The 18,753-nt window shown below is 45.9% G+C and overlaps 1 protein-coding gene across 5 annotated transcripts in view; it reads right to left on the reverse strand.

Moving 5' to 3' along the window:
• The window catches only part of Pdilt (protein disulfide isomerase-like, testis expressed), a 294,014-nt gene that overhangs the window by 13,296 nt on the left and 261,965 nt on the right, over positions 1-18,753 (reverse strand). For 2 of the 5 annotated variants that reach the window (XM_039107614.2, XM_039107611.2), the window contains exons 1-4: positions 13,193-13,467; positions 12,167-12,366; positions 7,355-7,561; positions 756-889 (exon numbers count right to left, since the gene is read on the reverse strand). In XM_039107614.2, coding sequence (XP_038963542.1) covers positions 756-889; positions 7,355-7,561; positions 12,167-12,366; positions 13,193-13,260 — 609 coding nt within the window. In that variant the 5' untranslated portion in view covers positions 13,261-13,467. Of the gene's footprint in view, positions 1-755; positions 890-7,354; positions 7,562-12,166; positions 12,367-13,192; positions 13,468-17,703; positions 17,939-18,753 lie in introns of those variants that run through there. The other 3 variants (XM_063286388.1, NM_001013902.1, XM_063286384.1) reach the window with 3 other exon arrangements.

The following is an 18,753-nucleotide window of genomic DNA, read 5'->3' on the forward strand; positions in this document are numbered from 1 at the left end:
TTTGACTGTACAGAACAGCAAATGTGAACTGGTATTGGGATGCAGCTGCCCTGTTGGCCTTGGGGATTCAGCATTCAGCATGAAGGAATATTTGGGGCAAGAATACTCTTGGGGGAGCAGAAAGGGAAGAGCTATGCACTCTCCTCATGTGAACATGATAGCAAAGATGGATGTTATTGAGAGATGAAGAATTGTCAATCCAAAGTAAATCAGTTAAGGCACATGAAAAACTCGTTTTCTACAAGCAAACATACTTGGTAATATTTATAACTGTAAAGAATAAAGAGCAATAGAAAGTGACCATAATACAATTCATAGTGACATTTAAATTCTTTGTGTGTTTTTCCAAGCATCTTCCCTACTGCATCTGGATGGGGATTGATCCCTAGAGACCGGCTAAGCCTACGCATAGTTACAGGCACTGTTAGAATCATAGTTAAAATCATCCTCAAGCTGGAAAACAAAGTCATCCTCTTAGTCTCCGACATGCTACATAGATACCCCAGAGATCAGTTCCACTGTTAAAACCAACTAAATAGGAATGCCAATTTACTCCTACTCTCTCCATTTTTTTCCCCATTCTCTAACTTCTAACATTTCAACTTTTGTGTTCTCTTTCTTCGTTTGAACCAGGAGCTTCTTGGAAACACCAGTTCAGTGGATGGAGAAATTGGGCAAAGCTCCTATCCAAGTTAGAAACCCTCCTTCCCTCCCCACACCACTCAGAAATGACCTACAGCTCTCTACCCCAGTACCTGGAAGAAGCCAACGATGACCAGGGGCCTGGATTTCACAAAATCGGCCACTTCGTTGCTGTTGTTGAACAAAAGGGCTTTCTTGCTAATTTGTCTTCTCAACCAAACAACCAAAGCTGTTGATTCAACCACATCTGAAGAGAGACAATGAAATGAGTACCATCAGAACTTTCCGGAATTCAATGAACAGAAACTTCATGTCTTGAATCCCACCCTTTGCAGGCTAAAGACGGTATCGCAGTTTTCTTTTTTTTTTTTCCTCCAGAATTGCAAGACATGAGTCTATCGACCACAGCTGACTGTTCCTAACTTCTCCCCACAGCCCGGACCCTGTACTGAATTTCGTACTTATATTAAAGCTTCACAACAACTCTATTCCCATTTTGCAGATGAGGAAAACAAGGTTCAGTTTGCCAACAGCCAGTTCGTCAGCTCACCTAAGAATCTAACCCTGGAGGAAGCATCTTCAGTCCTCTCTAAGGTGATAGAAAAAGGAATTTGTTTTCTTAAGATATAAGTCAAAAGGTCACATGTTTCTGAAAATTCGGGGAACATCCAGTTTCTGCATCTATGATTCTAATGTTCTCAGTGAGATCTAAATATCCTGGAAGGTTCCAGAACCCCGGCTTCTATCATTCAACTGCCACATGGGAGAGCCAAGCACAGAATTCCTAGCCTCTAGAGTGAGGACACATATTCCAAATCTGGGAAAACATATGGTATACCAGAATGGACACATGGCTGTGTACAGTCAGATGTGCCTTTCCTAGAAACATCAGTTTCACAAGACAAAAAAATGGGGTAAGTTCTTGTTTATGGTAGTGTCTGGTATAGGGTTATGGAGAAATCTTTAAATAATTTTTGAACACAAGAGGATCTGTTTTGAATCGCTTCAAAATGCAGCCAAACCATCATTTGTGACTTGGTAATTCCTTTAACTATTCATTTACTGGACATATGTGTATTGATTTCCCCTCATTGCATTAAGGTGCAATACTTAAGTCTTGCAGATGTTGTGAGTAGAAAAGAAACAAATTACCACAGCTTTTGAAGCTCCTATATGTTGAGGAAGACAATAGTCAGCTAATTGCACAAACAAGTGTATAATCATACCCAAAGGAAATATTTGGAGCAAAGTTATATGAACTTGTGGCAAAAATATCTGACCTGGAAGCCAAGATCAAAAAAAGTTTGGTAGGGACAATGACATAGGAGCTAAAATCTGAAAAATGGCCAGGAGGTAAGCAGGAAGCATTAAGAAAAGGATAGCCTCCAAGTTAGAGCACAACACTCGTGCAAAGGCCCCGAAGCAGGACAAGTTGCCTCATAAAGACTGAGCAGTTCATCCAGAATCGCAGAGGCAACTGAAAGAGACTTCCAATATCTTAGTTACGTTTTAGCTGCTATGATTAAAAGCAAAGACAAACAAACAAACAAACAAACAAACAAACTGTCTGGCAAAAGCAACGGAAGGGAAAAGCGCTCGCTCTGGCTCATAGGTCGAAGCACAGCCCATCACAGCAGAGAAGTCAAGGTGGTGGGCAGAAGCCTGGAAGCAGCAGGTCATGTGACATCAAAACACAGAGAGCAGTGAGTATCATGCTCAGCTCACTTGCTCCAGTTCTCATCCTCTAGTACCTGTCTGGGGAAGGCCCGCCCTCAGTTAGCGTGAGTCTTCCCACATCAATTAGCCCAATAAAGCTAATCCTCCACAGCTGTGCCCAGAGCCCCATCTGCCAGGGGATTCTAGATCCAGTCAAAAAGACAACAGGAAGCACCACAATTCTGAAGACAGTGGTTCTCAGCCTTACTGATGCTGCCTTGACCCTCTAATACAGTTCCTCATGTTGTGGCGACCCCTCCCCTCAACCATGCAATTATTTTCATTCTTACTTCATGGTGGTAATTTTGCTAATGTTTTGAATTATAATGTAAATATCTGATATGCAGGATATCTGATATGTAACCACTGTGAAAAGGTCATTCAATCCCCAAAGGGGTCAAGACCCCCCCAGGTTGAGAACCTCCATCCTCAGAGCATTAGAACTGTAGGAAAACCGTAATTAACACTGTTCCAAGCAGAAGTGCATGATAATGTATATTTAATGACTTTTTACAAATAGACATGTGCATGTAACTGCTACTCAGATAAAGAAATGGGGTGTGGGGTGTGGTCCTGGCCAGCCTTTCAGGGTCTTAGTATGTTGAGGAAGACAAGCTCCATGGAAGCCTCCCACTCCAGAGTCCTCGTGTTCCTCACCTCTAACATCACGAATCTCTTTCCCTGTCCCTTGCTCTCTATAGCTGGAATCCTAGGGTATGTTAACCCAGAGCACAATGACTAGCTTCCGTCAGGATTTCTGGGCACAGAAGATGGAATGGTCAGCTTTGGTAGACACAATTAAGATTGACAACAAGGCCTCATGCCTATAACCCTAACTCTCAGGACTGAAGGAGGAGGAGCCTCAAGCCCCAGGCCAACCTGGGCTACAGAGTGACCCCATCTCAAACAAGGCAAAGCAGCATGCACACACAGAAGAGATCACCAAGAAAGCCTTCAAATGAGCTTAACCATCAGGTCAGCAGGCCCATGGCTGCAGCCTCAATTCTTCCCTGCACTGATGGTTTCCTTGTTCATGTGCTCCCTGCCCCCAGTCATTCTGTCTTACCACCCCCTCCCCAGCCCTGGATATTTTCTTATGATTTCTGTAAGTGTATCACTTTCTGAAACTGTTGTCACGATTTGGAGTAAACTTGTGCGCTTCCAGGCACAGTTAGTGCTCAAAAGAAAAAAGAAAGAAAAACAAAGAGAAAACAAAATCACTATACAATGAGGGAGCAAAGGAAGTGGACCACCAGGAAAGCCAGCTTGAGAAGAGTTGCGCCCAGGCCTCTTCTCCTGGGAGTTGCTTCTCCTCTTCTCTGTCTGGTGCTCTGGAGCCTGGAAAGTTCGGGTTCTTGGAGCATCTTATTCCCAAGTGCCTGCAGCTTGGGTACTGCCCTTGCCAGACACTGTGCCTCCCCTGGCTCCTGGCTCGGTGCCAGAGGACACAGTGTTAGTAACTCAGGTGTGAATGCTGCGTCAATGATTGACAGGGCCAGAGCTTGGCTGCATATTTCCAAGCACAAGCTGTGACTGCATCAACTAATAGAGGCCCCAGAGGCCATTTGAGTCTCCTTCCTGCGGGGAGGTAGACACAGCCAAGTCTCTCACCACCAGTCCTTGCATACTGGAGGACTGAGCTTTGACCCAGCAAGGACCACATCCCACCAATGGTCATAATAATCCCAGTGCAGGTGGTGCGCAGAGCAATGTCTCCTCTTGGAACTCCAGGAAGTCCTATCAAGTAGGTATTATTCATTCTGTCTAGAGTGAGCAAATGTAAGCCAAGGTCTGTAGCTTTTCTCAAGTACTCACAGTCTAAGCACATCCTATTCAAAGAGTGGGCTATCCTAGCATCCCGTTTCCCCTTTCTGTGCTTGGGAAGTAACATTGAGAGGCAGAGGAGTAAGCTCAAAATTTAATGTGTTGTCTTCGGGTGTGTGCCTTCCTGAACTGGGCTCTTGTTATTTCATTTTGTTCAAACTTAACTATTCAGAACATAATTGTTCTGAAATTAATACTTAATAATAAACATTTCCATTTATTTAATATAAAGCACCATGGAGATCACCATTCAACAAACTTAGCCCTTGAGCCAAATATGGCCTGCTGTTTGATTTTATAAATAAAACTTTATTGAAATACAACCATGCCTGTTCACATAGTGTACAGCAGAGTGGGTAGTTATGACAGATTTTCTGCCTCATAAGGCTCAAATATCTACTACTCATCCCTTTCCAGAAGTCTTCCCTGACTTTACTGCTAACTAGCCTGAGCATTGCCTTTGTTAAAAAAAAAGCGTTCAATATTTCAATGTATTTATTTATGTGTGCCAGTGTGCAGGTACCAAGGAGTATGTGTGAAGGTCAGGGTAGTTTGTTGGAGCCCAATGTGTGGGTTTCAGGGATCAAACTTGGGTTGCCAGGCTTGGCAGCAAGCCCCTTTACCTACTGAGCCGTTTTGCCAGCCCCAGCCTAGGATGCTGTGTAGAAGTTGTGACACTTTACTGGGCACCAGCTGTAAAAGTCACTGCTGGGCTGGGCTGTTGAGAGGCATACAAAGCACCCAGAAGCCAGTGCTGGCCCCACCAGGCCCTGTGCCTTGCAAGCATAGCCCCGCCTTCCGAGCAGCCCGGGGTGGTAGAGATTTCACATGCCTCATTTTAAGATCAGGAAACTGAGGCTAGGCAAGAGGCATTGGTTGCTCCTGAGGCAAAAGGCGAGGACTTGGCTGCAGAGGCAGGAACCCAAGGATGGAGGTTAGATCACCCTTGTCTTTGTGGCTTCAAAGCAGATAGCATTTTGTGAGGTAACCTCTTGATCAGAATGCACAGATACCGTGGAAACACAGCTGAGAAGCAGGCTGCATGCCCTAAGCAGTCAGGGTAGACTTCTTGGAAGAGGAGAGGGAAACCTGCTGCATGGCAGAGGTGGTCTCAATAACTCATTGCCACCTCCAAGACGAAGGAGTCCTTGAGTACGTTCTCCTCCAACCTCACATAGAGTGTAGAAGCTACAACACAATCATCTTGTCATCTCTTGACGGAATCAGGTCTCAGTTGTCCGTCAACAGGGAAGGGCAAGCCAGCACCTGAGCTATGCCATGAGCAGGTGTGTATTTGCACAAAGTACACCAGGCCTGCTTCATTCTTCATGGTTCTCCCTGAGGCCAAGACATCAAGGGCCCTTGCTTGGCTTAGATGGTTGCCTCTTACTGAGGATCATTCCTCAGCATCCCGAGCAATCAAATGCCATCCCTCTTGTCACCTTTTCTGGTTCCACACACTACCCCTCATTTGGACTGTTGGGCACTGAAACCCTGCCTGGTTTGTTACACAAAGTGCCTTTCCCAGCCAGCCTGCCCAGTGTCTTCCCTGCGCCCTCTTGTGGGCATTCTGAGAACTGCAACGAGCTTGCATTTCCCTTGCTCCTAAAGTCTAATTCTCCAGGTCCTGCAGCAATATTCCATTAGGTTTGTTCAAAGCTAAACTGCCTACTTCTTCTTCATCTCTTGAGTTGGACTGTCTCCTTTGTGTGGCTCATTTAGCTCCTGGGATTTTCTTGTGTTCCCTGCTTAGAAGGCTTCAGAAGTGCCAAACTCTGTAAACAGCAGTGCCTGTTTTCTGATTCTGCCGTTCGACGCATATACGCATATACCGTGGTGCCATTCTAGAAGATGGGCTTGGTTCTTTTGTTACACTCATTTATGAATTATTCAAGGATGTGTGCCACAACTTACCTGTGGAGGTCAGAGAACAACTCACAGGCATGGACTGCCCTCTTCCACCCCGAGGGTTGCAGGAATGGAACTCAGTTTCAGTCTTGCCAGCAAATGGCTTCACCCACTGAGCTACCTCAGTGCCATCCTGCTGAGCTCTTTCAGGCTTCCCCAGTTTTGTAAGATTCATTCATTCTTCCACCCAGCAGTGAGTCCATCCATCCATCTGCTGCACCAACCTATCCAGTATCTGTTTATACATCCCATATCTATTAATACTTAAAAATCAGGATCATCTGTGCCACACACTAAAGTATATAATTCTCCAGACATCATCATCATGGTAATGTGTCAGTATCTGGGTTTGTGAATAAATTTGTCAGCAAATAAAGCAATGAGTGACAGTGGGAGAGAAAGTACTGGGTAGACACCCCACTCAACCTTCTGTTCCAGTACCCTTGGGTTCTTCTTGATTGTTTATGTGTGTGAATGTACATGTCTGTGTGTGCATGTGTGTGTGTGTGTGTGTGTGTGTGTGTGTGTGTGTGTGTATTCAGAGGCTCAAAGGTCAACCATACATGTCCCGTGTTCACCCCCCTTTTTTTTTCAAATGGGGCCTCTCACTGGTCTAAAGGTTACCAAGTCAGCTAGCTTGGATGACTTGCTAGTCCTATCCACCTGCCCATTTCCACCTCCCCAGCTCTGGGATTACAAGAAGTCATCACCAATCCTGCATTTTTTTTCCCATAGGGATCCTGGAGATCAAACCTGAGTCCTTGGCAAGCACTTTACTATCAAGGCTATGTCCTCAGCCCCTGGCAACTCCCTCTTTGGGCCAGAAGTGTTTCTCTGACAAAATTCTCTAGTACAAGAGCAGAGTTGGAAAGAACCTCTGGTCTGGAGTCTAAAACGCATGTTCCCCTCCTTGGCTGAGGTCTTGTGGTGGGAAGGCTGAATGCTCACCAAGTCCCATTTTCCTTCTAGACATAGAGCTGAGCCATATGTCTAAGCCTTCTTGCATTTCAGTGGGATCATGGATCAGAATTCCAGCCAATGGATCACAAGTAGGAATAATGTTGCCACTCTCCAGCCATGCCCACTACCTATGGTGACTTCCTGTGTTTGGATACCGAGGAAAAAGGAGATGGCTCCAGGGAGTGACAATATAAGGATCCCAGGTCAACTGGGAAGCATGTGGACCAGAATGTCACATATCCAGCCTTGACCTGCCAATGGCTTCCCATGAGCATGCAACCACCTGAATTCCAGTCACCATTACCTTTGCAGCTGATGGGTTCTAACCTGTTGCCCTCATAAAACAGCTTCAACTCCGGGGCATGGGTGATGTCAAACTCCTGCTTAAGCTCCGTCTCCATGGTGATGTCCACTTTGCCAAAGCCCAAGCCATTCTTGCCCTTCCCAAAGATCTCCGCAGCTTTGCCCAGCTCCTTGGCCAGCTTCCTGGACTGTTTTAAGGTTGGATTGTCTGAAAGAAGCAGTGTAAAGATAAACTAGGCTTCTCTCTCCCCTTCCCTTTCCGGTCCTCTTTGCCCTGGAAGCCCCTGGCCCCTGTGTTCACAACTAAGGAGTAGGTTTCAGAAATGTTACAGGCAAAGAGGCAAATGCATCTTAGAAAGGAATGATTTGGGAGATTTTTAGAATCAAGTGAAATTATTTAACAGTGACATGGTGCTTAGTATTTTCTAAGGGTTTTACAGGTATTAAGACTATTGCCCCTCTCAGTAATCTTAGATAGATGTTATCATCATCACCACCACCACCACCACCACCATCATCGTCGTCGTCGTCATCCTCCTCCAATTTTATAGGTGAGGAAACTGAGGTACAACAAAACCACATACTTGCCCAAAGCCCTGATACCAGGACATACTCAAGCTGGCTGCAGAGCTCCTATTTTTTAACTTTCCCTAGGCATGTAAAAACACCTAGATTAATGGCTATCGCATAATAAAGACATAATGCATTTTAATTACCACTGTTATTAAATGATGTAAATTTTTCTTTGGTCAGAAATTAAGGGCTAGTGATATAGCTCATTTGCGCCATCTGGTGGAATGTCGTGGAACTAAGCAATCATTGTGCCTCTCCTGCAGTGACTAGGAACTCTCCAAAATCAGGTGAGGAGTGTGTGAGGAGCTGGGCACACTTGATTCTCACTCCCCTCTCTGATCCCACCACCTTGCCAAGGGGTAGCCAAAGGGACTTTGTACTCTGTTATAGTATATTAATATTCTGGAGTCCTTGACTGTTCACACAGCTGGGCAGCGAGTGAGGTAGGGGCTCTTTACTAAAATCAGCCTCAGAGAACTGACCTTGGCCATGGCATGGATGTCCACGCTGGCGGGGGAGGAGATGAAATGGTAAACGTCCTGATGACAGTGACAGACTGCAGAAACCTACTGCCACATGTCTGAGGCTGATATCTGAGTCGGGACTGGGGGAAAACAGCTTCCCTTTCAACCCAGAACATTCTATCTTTTCCAAACCTCCTGTCCATCTGGCACACTTGGGGATGGGTGCCAAGGCCACATCTGACAGATATATGTTCATAAAGCAATGCCTTGGAGGCTGGGCCTTGTGACAGCTGGCACTGGCCTGGTTGCCCATCACTGCTGGGTCCTGAGTGTGAATGATCACTGTCATAAAACTCCCCAAGCAAGGATGGCGGCAGAGACTTCGTGCCTCCCACACGGATCGATGCTTCTTCTATCTGCTCCGCCACCATTGTTACCTTCATTACACCCATCTATCGCCAGCAGCAAGCTCTGGCCTCTTTGCCAGTCGCTCTGCTCAGTGGCCTCTCCCAGCTTCCCTGCAGACCTCATCATGCTGGGCTCATGCTTGCTGAGTGTGTGAGCGCATATGATCAGGCAGGAGAAGCCTTGGGATCATTGCCAAATGGTAGAGCATTTAGAGACTCCACACAGAACCGCATGGGCTGTCTGAAATGGAGGTAGAGGAGACTGTGCTGCCAAGGGCACAGGCCTCTCAGACTTCTGTCCCGCCCACCCCTTCTCTTCTCCATAGTACTTTTAGCCACAAGATACACCACAGGTTTTGCTTCTAAAGCGTTTGTCTCTCCTCTCCTGCCCGTGAGTTCTGGGAAGGATATGTAGCTCACCACTCATTCCTCGGTGCTGAGAATACATCTGGGCCGTTCCAAGCCTTCAGTGAATACTTATGAGTAAATACGTACATCTTCTGAAGGTCAATGGAGTGGTATGGGACAGATTGAACAGCCGTTTAGGTGGAAGAATGGGTTTAAACCGAGACCAGTTGGTTGCGTGACCCTAACCTTTTTCAAACTTGCTTCATGGGTAAGATGGAGACCGATGTACAGTGTTTGCAATGCAGGTGTTTGATAAATGCCCAAAAAAATACCACTGACAAAGTTAAAACCATGACAGCTATCATCAGCAATGCCTTTACATCACCACAACCATCGTCACCATCAGCTTCTCCATCACTGCCATCATCACCCACATCGCTATCTACATCATTGTCATTTCCACCACCACCACCACCACCACCACCACCACCACCACCACCACCACCACCACCACCACCATTTCCTAAATCTTAATCTCTACCATATTACCATTATCATCATTTCCATCAACATCACTGCAAAAGGAATTATAAATTGTAGCTAGCTTTTATAAAGAGACACACAATCCAGGCATTTTATTTACAAGCTGTAAACCTACATTGGACAGGTTTCGGAGCTTTTCTGACTGACAACCCAGCCATATGTCCCTCGTTGCTTACTGTTTTTCCTGGCCACATGCTCACGGTCCATCTCCTTCCATGGCGGTTTCCTCCTCTTCTGTCTCCTTTCTTCTTTTTCTTTCCTTATCTGCAACTCCCAGCCAGGTAACTGAAAACCCTCCTACCTCTATCTCCCACCCAATCATAGGTGGTCTTTTATTGACCAATTAACTTGGGGAGCAAGGTTACAAAGCATTACTTGGTGAAAGGGAGGATGTGCTTGTTGGTGGCAACCAGATCTTGGGGGCCAGTATTTAGCATTTAAACACAGAGCAGGGCCGGACCAACCCCAACCCATCACTATCTTTAGGATAATCTCTATTCTGCATTAGTTACTATTTTTATTTATTTATTTATTTAGGCTATACTAAAACACTCCAACCAAAAGCAACTCGGGGAGAAAAACAATTTATGTGCCTTATAGTTCCAGGTCATAATCCATCACTGAGGGAAGTCAGAGCAGGAAGTCAAACAGGAATCAAATCATAAACCAGGGAGAAATGCTGCTTACAAGCTTGCCAGGGACCACCTGTCCAAGGAATGGCGATCCATTCCACAGAGGTTTTCACACTGCTATATTAACTAATAATTAATACAGTACCTCAGAGGCATGCCACAGACCAATATGAGCTGAGCAGTTTCTCAACTGAGGCTTCTCCCCATGGATAACTCTATTCTAAGTCGGGTTGTCAATCGAGGCCGGCCTGGGCAGTTGTCACCATTGCCATCATTATATTTATCACCATCAACATCTCTCCATTTTTACCTCCGTCATCACCAAGTATCACCATCATCCTAATCCCAATCGCCATCTTCATCATCACCCCCACCAGTATCTACTGTGACCCCAAGACACATTCCTGCCACCTTTGCCTTAGGCCCTAATTCAATGACTTCTAAATCTTTGCTTGGTCACTTTCTACCAAAAAAAAATAGACTTTCTCTCTTTCTTTGACTCATTCAAGTTAATTGTCACAGAGAAAATGAGATCTCAAGAAAATATCATTCATTCATTCATTCTTTAATTGACATGTGTGAAGACCTACCATGTTCCACTAGTGCCAGATCTAGGCATAGACATGGGTAGAGTTTGCTTCTCTAGCCCACAGTACACGCAAGTTTAGAAGTACTTTTGATATGATCTGGCAAATGTACCAGAAGGAAGGCTAAGAAGAAGACTGGGAAAGAGTCTTCCCCAGGCTAAATGGGAATGAGTAAAAGCTTCCTCACAAACTTAAATCTCACAGTCCAAGGTCAAAACTGAAGCAAGGATACTACAGAACCAAGCGCAGGACAAACAGCCCAGAGACTGGAGCCAAAATATTCCATTCTGACAACTAGAGCTGCATTCTGAGAACCAGCTTCTCTGGGTGCTTTACAGAGAACACACGGAACACACAAGGAACCCATAGGGGAGCCTACTTCAGGTCTCAGGCAGGAAATGGTGAGCAGGAGGCCTTCAGAGACAGATGGTGTGGAGAGAACTGGGGATCACAGGGTTTGGGGTACAGAAACAGTAGAGTATAGAAATACACCCTACATGAGGCTACAGCAAATTGGAGGATGACCCTGAGGTTTCTGACTTTGACATTGGATGTGTGGTGGTGTCATTCATACGCACATGACGTTATGAGAAACAGGTGATCAGAACCACACCCAAAATAATGAAGTTTGTTTTAGACACAGACAGCTTGAGACCTGAGAAGGAAAGGTTCTGCCAAGCATCGACCCTAAGTTCTGAAGAAGATGAGAGACCGGCCAAGGATTACAGAGCCGCTGCAATCTCAAAATTCTCCTGCATAAAAAGCCCACCTTTGAGGAAAACATTTATAAGCCTTCCCCAAAATGATTTTCCCAAAGGTTAATTTAGAAGGCCTACCAGTTTTCAAAAACTCATTTTGAATTCGATTGTGTATTGACAGAATCAACAATGGGAACCTAATGACTTTAATTGAGTGTCGCTTTCAGATGGCTATAATCTCTGCTCATGTGAAGGGAAGTGTTGACATACTTTGAAGTGTTCGTATTGGTTGCTAATGGAGTGACTAAAGACCGTAAAAGCAGGAGCTGAGCGTGTATCTCAGTAGTAGAGAGTTCAAGAAAAAAAGATGATAGCCTTCCACTGTGACAGAACAGCTATTAGTGAGCAGAATTTTGCCTTCTTACAGGGACAGACCAATGCCCAGCCGAGTGCCTGCAGTACTTCTGTGCTTCCTATGCATTTGATAGTATATTGAAGCCCTGTGGTCCCCCAAATCAATGAGACAGGCAACACCCTTCATTGCCAGAGCCAGATACTCACGGAAAATCACCATTAGGAAGCGGGTCTCATTCAGTGTCTGCGTCAAGCCTGCAGGAGTCAACACCATTAAGTTATGATCCTCCAGGATGTGCAAAGGCTGGGAAATGTTGATGCCGGTGTCCATCTCTGGTGAGCCAAGGACCTCTGAGAGGCAAGCAGCCAGCAGCAGCAAAGGTGTCCAGAGCAGTTCCATAGATCGCCTGCAGGGGGCAGCAGGGGAAATAGATTTCTCTCAAACCTACACTGATGGGGAACGTGGAGCACGCAGGGCTCGCAGCACTCAGGCGCTGCACACAGCTTGGCAGCAGCCGTACAGCAAAAGACAAGGTTGTTTGAGCAACCTCGATCCCTGGACACTGATTATATAAGGGAAGCTAGAACAACTCCCATTCATCAAGGCCTGGAATCAAACACAGGCCACGGGAGCACATTGGTTTCCTAGTTACTTGGAGAGAAGTTTGCAGAATGAGTGCCAATGCAGAATGCCAAAGTGAGACTCTGATTGGTCACCTCCCACTATCCTTTACTAATACTAATGCTGCTTCCTGCCCCACCAACTCTACCCAGACCACTTCCTTTAACCCTTGAACCAAAAATCTCATATTTTTCCTTTCTCTGTTTGCTACATTTGATCAAAACACTCTTCATAAGAGTGAGCCACAGGTCAGTGTCTATGCTAGGATGTTTCAAGATTTCCCTTGTCAATGCAATTAATCTAAATCTCTTCATTTTACCCTCAGACTCTTAGACAAGGGCAGAAAGCAGCCATAGTCTTCCCCAATATGACAAGAACAGTCTCTAGGCTACATACTAACATTCTTCTCTTCTGAAAACTCTTGAGCCAGGTCCCACAGTTCAAATTACCCTTCTTACTACTGTCTTCCATGTTCCCACTAGGATGGCCCATGAATCCCCACTTAACACATTCCACTGATTTCCTAATTTAAAAAATCCTAAAATCCACATCCCTCTGGGCAAAAGCATGGGCAAGACTATCACAGCAATAGCCCAGTCCCTGGTACCAACTTCTGTCTTAGGGCTTTACTGCTGTGAAGTGACACCATGATCAAGGCACGTCTTATAGAGGACAACATTTAATCGGGGCTGGCTTGCAGGTTCAGTCCATCATCACTATGGTACAAAGCATGGTAGCCTCCAGGCGGATGGTGCTGGGGAAGGAGCTGAGAGTTCTACATCCTGATCCAAAGGCGACCAGGAGAAGGCTGGATTCCACACTGGAGTGTGAGCATAGGAGACCTCAAAGCCCACGCCCACACTGACACACTTCCTCCAACAATGTCACACCTCCTCCAATAAAGCCGCACCACCTAATAGTGCCACTCCCTGTGGGCCAAGCATTCAAACACATGAATCTATAGAGGCCAAACCTATTCATGACACCACAGACCTGTCTTAGTTACTGCTATGATGAAACACCTTGACCATGAGCAAGCTGTGAAGGAAAGGGTTTATTCAGCTTACACTTCCATATCACTGTTCATCACTGAAGGAAGCTAGGACAGGCACTAAAACTGGCAAAAACCTGGAGGCAGAGGCTGCTGCAGAGGCCATTGAAGAGTTCTCCTTACTGGCTTGATATCTATGTATTGCTCAGTCTTTCTTATAGAACACAGGACCTCCATCCCTTGGATGGCCCCACCCACAATGGGCTGAACCTTCCTCCATTAACCACTAATTAAGAAAATGCCCTACAGGCCTGCCTATAGCCTAATACTGAGGCAATTTCTCAATTGAGGCTCCCACCTCCCGGTGACTCCAGCTTGTGTCAAGTTGACATAAAACTCACCAGTATAAGACTCAAATATCAAAGGTCCTTAGATGATTCTTGAACTCTTTGTTCTTTTATCTCTTTATCTGGGAAATTTTGAGTAGGTGCAAACTAGCGAAAATAGCAATATGTATCCTCAAGACACACACTCCTAAGGTCCATAGCCCAACAAATTATTCCATTTATAGTCTCATAAACTTTCTTAAGTTATTGTGAAGTTTATCTCTCAGGCATTCTACATGTCACCTATAAATATTTAAATATGAATTTCTAAATGATAAGGAATTGTTAAGAGTATAGAAACCACAATATAATCACATTCAGTGAAATAGAAATAACATCTTTGTATTATTAACTATCTAGGCAGTGTGCAAATTTTCTTGATAATCTCATGCAAGTTTGTGTGTGTGTGTGTGTGTGTGTGTGTGTGTGTGTGTGTGGTATGTGTGAATATTTGTGTGATGTGTGGGTGTTTGCAAGCTACCAAGCCTGTGTGAAGGACAGAAAGACGGCTTTGGGTGTCATACCTCACTTTCTACCTTGTTTAAAGCATGCACTTGAAGTGCCTGAGTCCAGAGCTCCGGGTCTGTATCACAGAAAACAGACCCTACCGGCTGGTAAGACAAGCTCACTGTCTTAGTCAGTGTTCTATTGCCGTGAAGAGATACCATGACCACTCTCAACTCTTATGAAGAAAAGCCTTTAATTGTGGCTCCCTTAGAGATTCAGAGGTTTAGTCCATTATCATCATGGTGGGGAGCATGGTAGCACGCAGGCAGACATGGTGCTGGAGAAACTGACTTCTACATCCAGATCCATAGACAGCAGGAAGAGAGAGCCTTTGGGGCTTATTTGGGCTTCTGAAATACCAAAGAAGTGACACACTTCCAAAAAGCCCCTACCTCCTAATCCCTTCAAATAGTGCCAACCCCTGGTGACCAAGCATTCAAGTCTATGAGCCCATAGAGCTCATTCTAGTCACTGCATTCACCATCGATCTTCTCTATACTTATGGGGCCAGAAAGCAGCATGACTCAGGGACCTAGTCCAGAGCAAAAGTGATGTCAAGATAGGTCTAAACTCTCAAAATCTCATCCTGAGACCCGCAGAAGTAGGACTGTCCCCTCCTTGCTCTAGGCCTGCATGTGCCTAATCATGTGGCATATATAACCCTCACTTCTGCCCCCCCCCCCCAGGTAGTGTAGCCAAATTACAGCTTTAACTTCCTCATTCCCTATAAGGACATGTCCAGCAAGCAGTGGAAATTCCTCTTCATGTAAATGAAGTATTCCCAAAACCTCAGCCCCAGCAAATGATGTTACTCACCCAAAACCCCACTCCACTCCCCGAGGTTTCTATAGGCCTTGTTACCCCCAATAAAGGTTTCAGTGAAAACCTCTCAGAGACGGCTGTTTCTCCCCAGCACTCAAGCTGGCCAAGTTCTTGTGAACCCACCCTGCCCAAATAAACTTTGCTCCTTCCAACCCTGCCCTGTGTCCAGTGGTGCCTAGACACCCTGAGGGGTGAAACAGACTGGAGCCAGCACATGCCAACTTTGCTTTCTCATTCGGTCATCTGTCCATCCATCCATCCATCCATCCATCCATCCATCCATCCACCCATCCATCCATCCGTCATCTATCCATCCATCCATCCATCCATTTACTGTCTTAGTTAGGGTTTCCATTGCTGTGAAGAGATACAGTGACCATGGCAGTTTTTATAAAGGACAACACTGAATTGGGGCTGCCTTACCACTTTAGGGGTTCAGTCCACGGTCATCATGGAAGCATGGCCCCACAGAGGCAGTCATGTACTGGAGAAGTATCTGAGACTCTACATCAGTATCCCCAGCAGGAGGAATAGCCAGGAACACACTTTCTCCAACAAGGCCACAGCTGCTTTAATAAGGCCACACTCCCTGAGTAGTGCCACTCCTTATGATCCCATGGGGGTCATTTTTATTCAAACAAGAACATTCACTCATTCATTGGTTCGCTCACTATGCATTTTTGAGGTGATGACCCATGCTGCTTTCCCTTCTAGGCACGGAAAGAAGCAGACTAGAGTCTTTGGGTTCTGCTGGGAAACAAGTAAATGAGACAGAAAGTAAGACGCTGGTAAGAGCTGGGGACAGGAGCAGGGAAGAAAGACTGGAAAAGGTGAAAGGGAGAGTGTAGCATTTAAAAGCAGGCAATGGCAGAAAGCTTTGTGGAGGGAACATGTGACTACAGCAAGCAAATAAATGAACTAACTGTTTACATTCTCCAGGGGCGGAAAGACTGCAACCCTTCCTCCCAGCCATCAGCCCCTGCTCTCCTTGCTCTTTCCCTGAAGCCTCGGCTTGCCTCTGCATCACCTCTGGGAGACCCTGAAGCTCTGCAGCCCTGCAGGCACTATACCCTCAACTGCTCTCCGCCTGTGCCTTGAGTGTTTGTTACCTGGGTGTGGACCTCATTCTTTATGTGCCTGCCTGCTCCTGTGGCCAGTGTCCTTTGTGCTTCCCTCCTGAGACCCCTCTCACCCAGACAGTGCTCAGTCCTAAAACTTCCAAGCTCAGATTCAATGTCAGTCCCCAATTCAGGGGATGGTGACTGGAATGGGACCCTTCCTTGGTAGGAATAGGTGACACTGAAGGAGTGTTCCCAAGCTCTTTTGTGGGAGTTTGTCCACCAGGATTCCACCAATATGGGCCTCCATATCCCAACCACTATTGGCTCTTATCCAGACCAGGGGATGCTCAATGGTCTTCTATTCTTTGGATTCCTCAATCCTCTCTCTCTCTCTCTCTCTCTCTCTCTGTCACACACACACACACACACACACACACACACACACACACACACACACACACACACAGAGCAGTCCAGTCAGAGACCACCATTTTTAATATGAACTAGACCAAATTGCTTCCCTTTCTGGAAAGGTTCTTATCATCTGCCAGCATGAATCATCCAAAAACTTGCGCAGTCTCTCAGGTCCAATGTCTCTAGACCTTGTCCTTAATGCCCTGTGACCTCGGTCTCTCCCCAGCTTCACCCCCCAGAACTTTGTTTCTGTCTACAACTTGTTTATCTCACCTTCTGGTCATCCAGAGCTGAGCTTTGAAGATCCTACTGAGAGTATGCACCAATGGACACCAGAGGTCACCCCAGCTCAGATACCAGCTATCAGGTGGGGAGGTTTCTCAAGTCACCCAACCTCATTCACCTCCATCTGTAGCACCCTGGCCTCCCAAACACCAGTGTTTATTTAGTATTCCAGTTGGCTTTTGCCAAGCTGTTTAGACAATCATGATCTTCCCACCTCAAGCTCTCAAGTGCTGAGATTTCAGATAATGAAGCACAGCATCTGGATCTTTAAAGATGTTAAATATAAATGACTAGCATGGTTCATAGCTGCTTCCCCACCTCCTAGAACCACATCTGGACCAGTTTTGATGCCCGGTGAAGAGTGAGTGAATGGATGGCCTTGTTTAATTCTTAGCACAAGCCCCATGGCCTATTTTAGTGGATCAATTACAACTACACAATAATGATTTTGTGAGAGATTTTGGTTTTTGTTTTGTTTGTTTACAAATACTAATGCTTGAGTCCAAACCCAAACAGGTCTCGGATAGAGTTATGCTGAGCCTATAAAGCCATTGCACTGACCCTAATGTGTTGCTGTCTTAAATATATAATACATTTAGTAAGGTCACCAGGGTTAGGTCTGTCAATCAGAGTGGTCTTATTTAGTAAGCTCATACCTGCAAGAAGCTGGATTATTTTTGGGACTGTCAGACCATATGGAGCTGGGCCAGTCAGCCCTATGGCAGTCAGAGAGGATGTAGAAGTCTGAGGAGCAGGCTGTAAGTTTCCCCTTGTGATGAGAGCAGGTCCTGTCTGCTAATGAGTGATCCCAAGAAATCCACAAGCAGTAATTAAGTTCCTGCTTGAGCACATGGAGGCCACAACTGCCTCTGAAACTATGTTCTGAGTTCTAGGGTTCTAGAGGGCCAGGCAAGGGAGCTTGAGAATGGGCCATTGTTGAGTAAGAGGGGCCCAGCCTAGTAGCCCTGGTCAAAGCATGTACCCATGGACACCAGGGACCAGACTTTTTATAAGGCCAGAAGCCAACCTGACTGTAGGAAGCTGGCTGTCTGTGGATTGGCCTTCGAATCTTAGCACTGTCCTAACCCATGTGACCTTAAACATGTTTCCTTTTTCTGAGGCTTGGTTTCCTCTATTGTTTAATGAGGTGACCTTTGATGGATATAAAAAGGGTTAAACAGATAGGTGCAAAATGAGCACCTGAGTATATGGAAGCAGTAAGCACTCTCTCCCATCCCCACCATTGTCTGTCTCTTCTCGTTCTTCCCCTCCCCTCCCTTCCCTTCCTTTCCTTTCCCTCCCCTTCTCTTCTCTCTCCCTTCCCCTTCCCTGCCCATCTTTGCACTTGCTGTCCTGTCCCCTTCTCTTTACTCCTCCCCTTCGTCTTCCCTTCCCTCCCTTCCCCTCCCTTTCACTTCCCTCCTCTCCCCTCCATTTTCTTTCCCTCCCCTCCCCTCCCCTTCCCTTCAGAAGTGTTGGGGATCAAACCCAGGGCTTCACACATACTTAGCAGCATTTTACCATGGAGCCACACTCCAGGCCTTCTTAGCACCTTTCCTTGACTGTCTTCCCTACACATCAACCTCTTCTTCCTCAAATATGATGCTCATCTTCTTACCTCGGGGCCTTTGAGTTGCAGCCTTCTTGGTCAGGAAGCTCTTTACCCAGGAATACTCAAGACTTCTCTTGGCTACTTTAAGCCAAGG

This window comes from Rattus norvegicus, chromosome 1, assembly GCF_036323735.1.
Source record: "Rattus norvegicus strain BN/NHsdMcwi chromosome 1, GRCr8, whole genome shotgun sequence".
Lineage (NCBI taxonomy): Eukaryota > Metazoa > Chordata > Mammalia > Rodentia > Muridae > Rattus > Rattus norvegicus.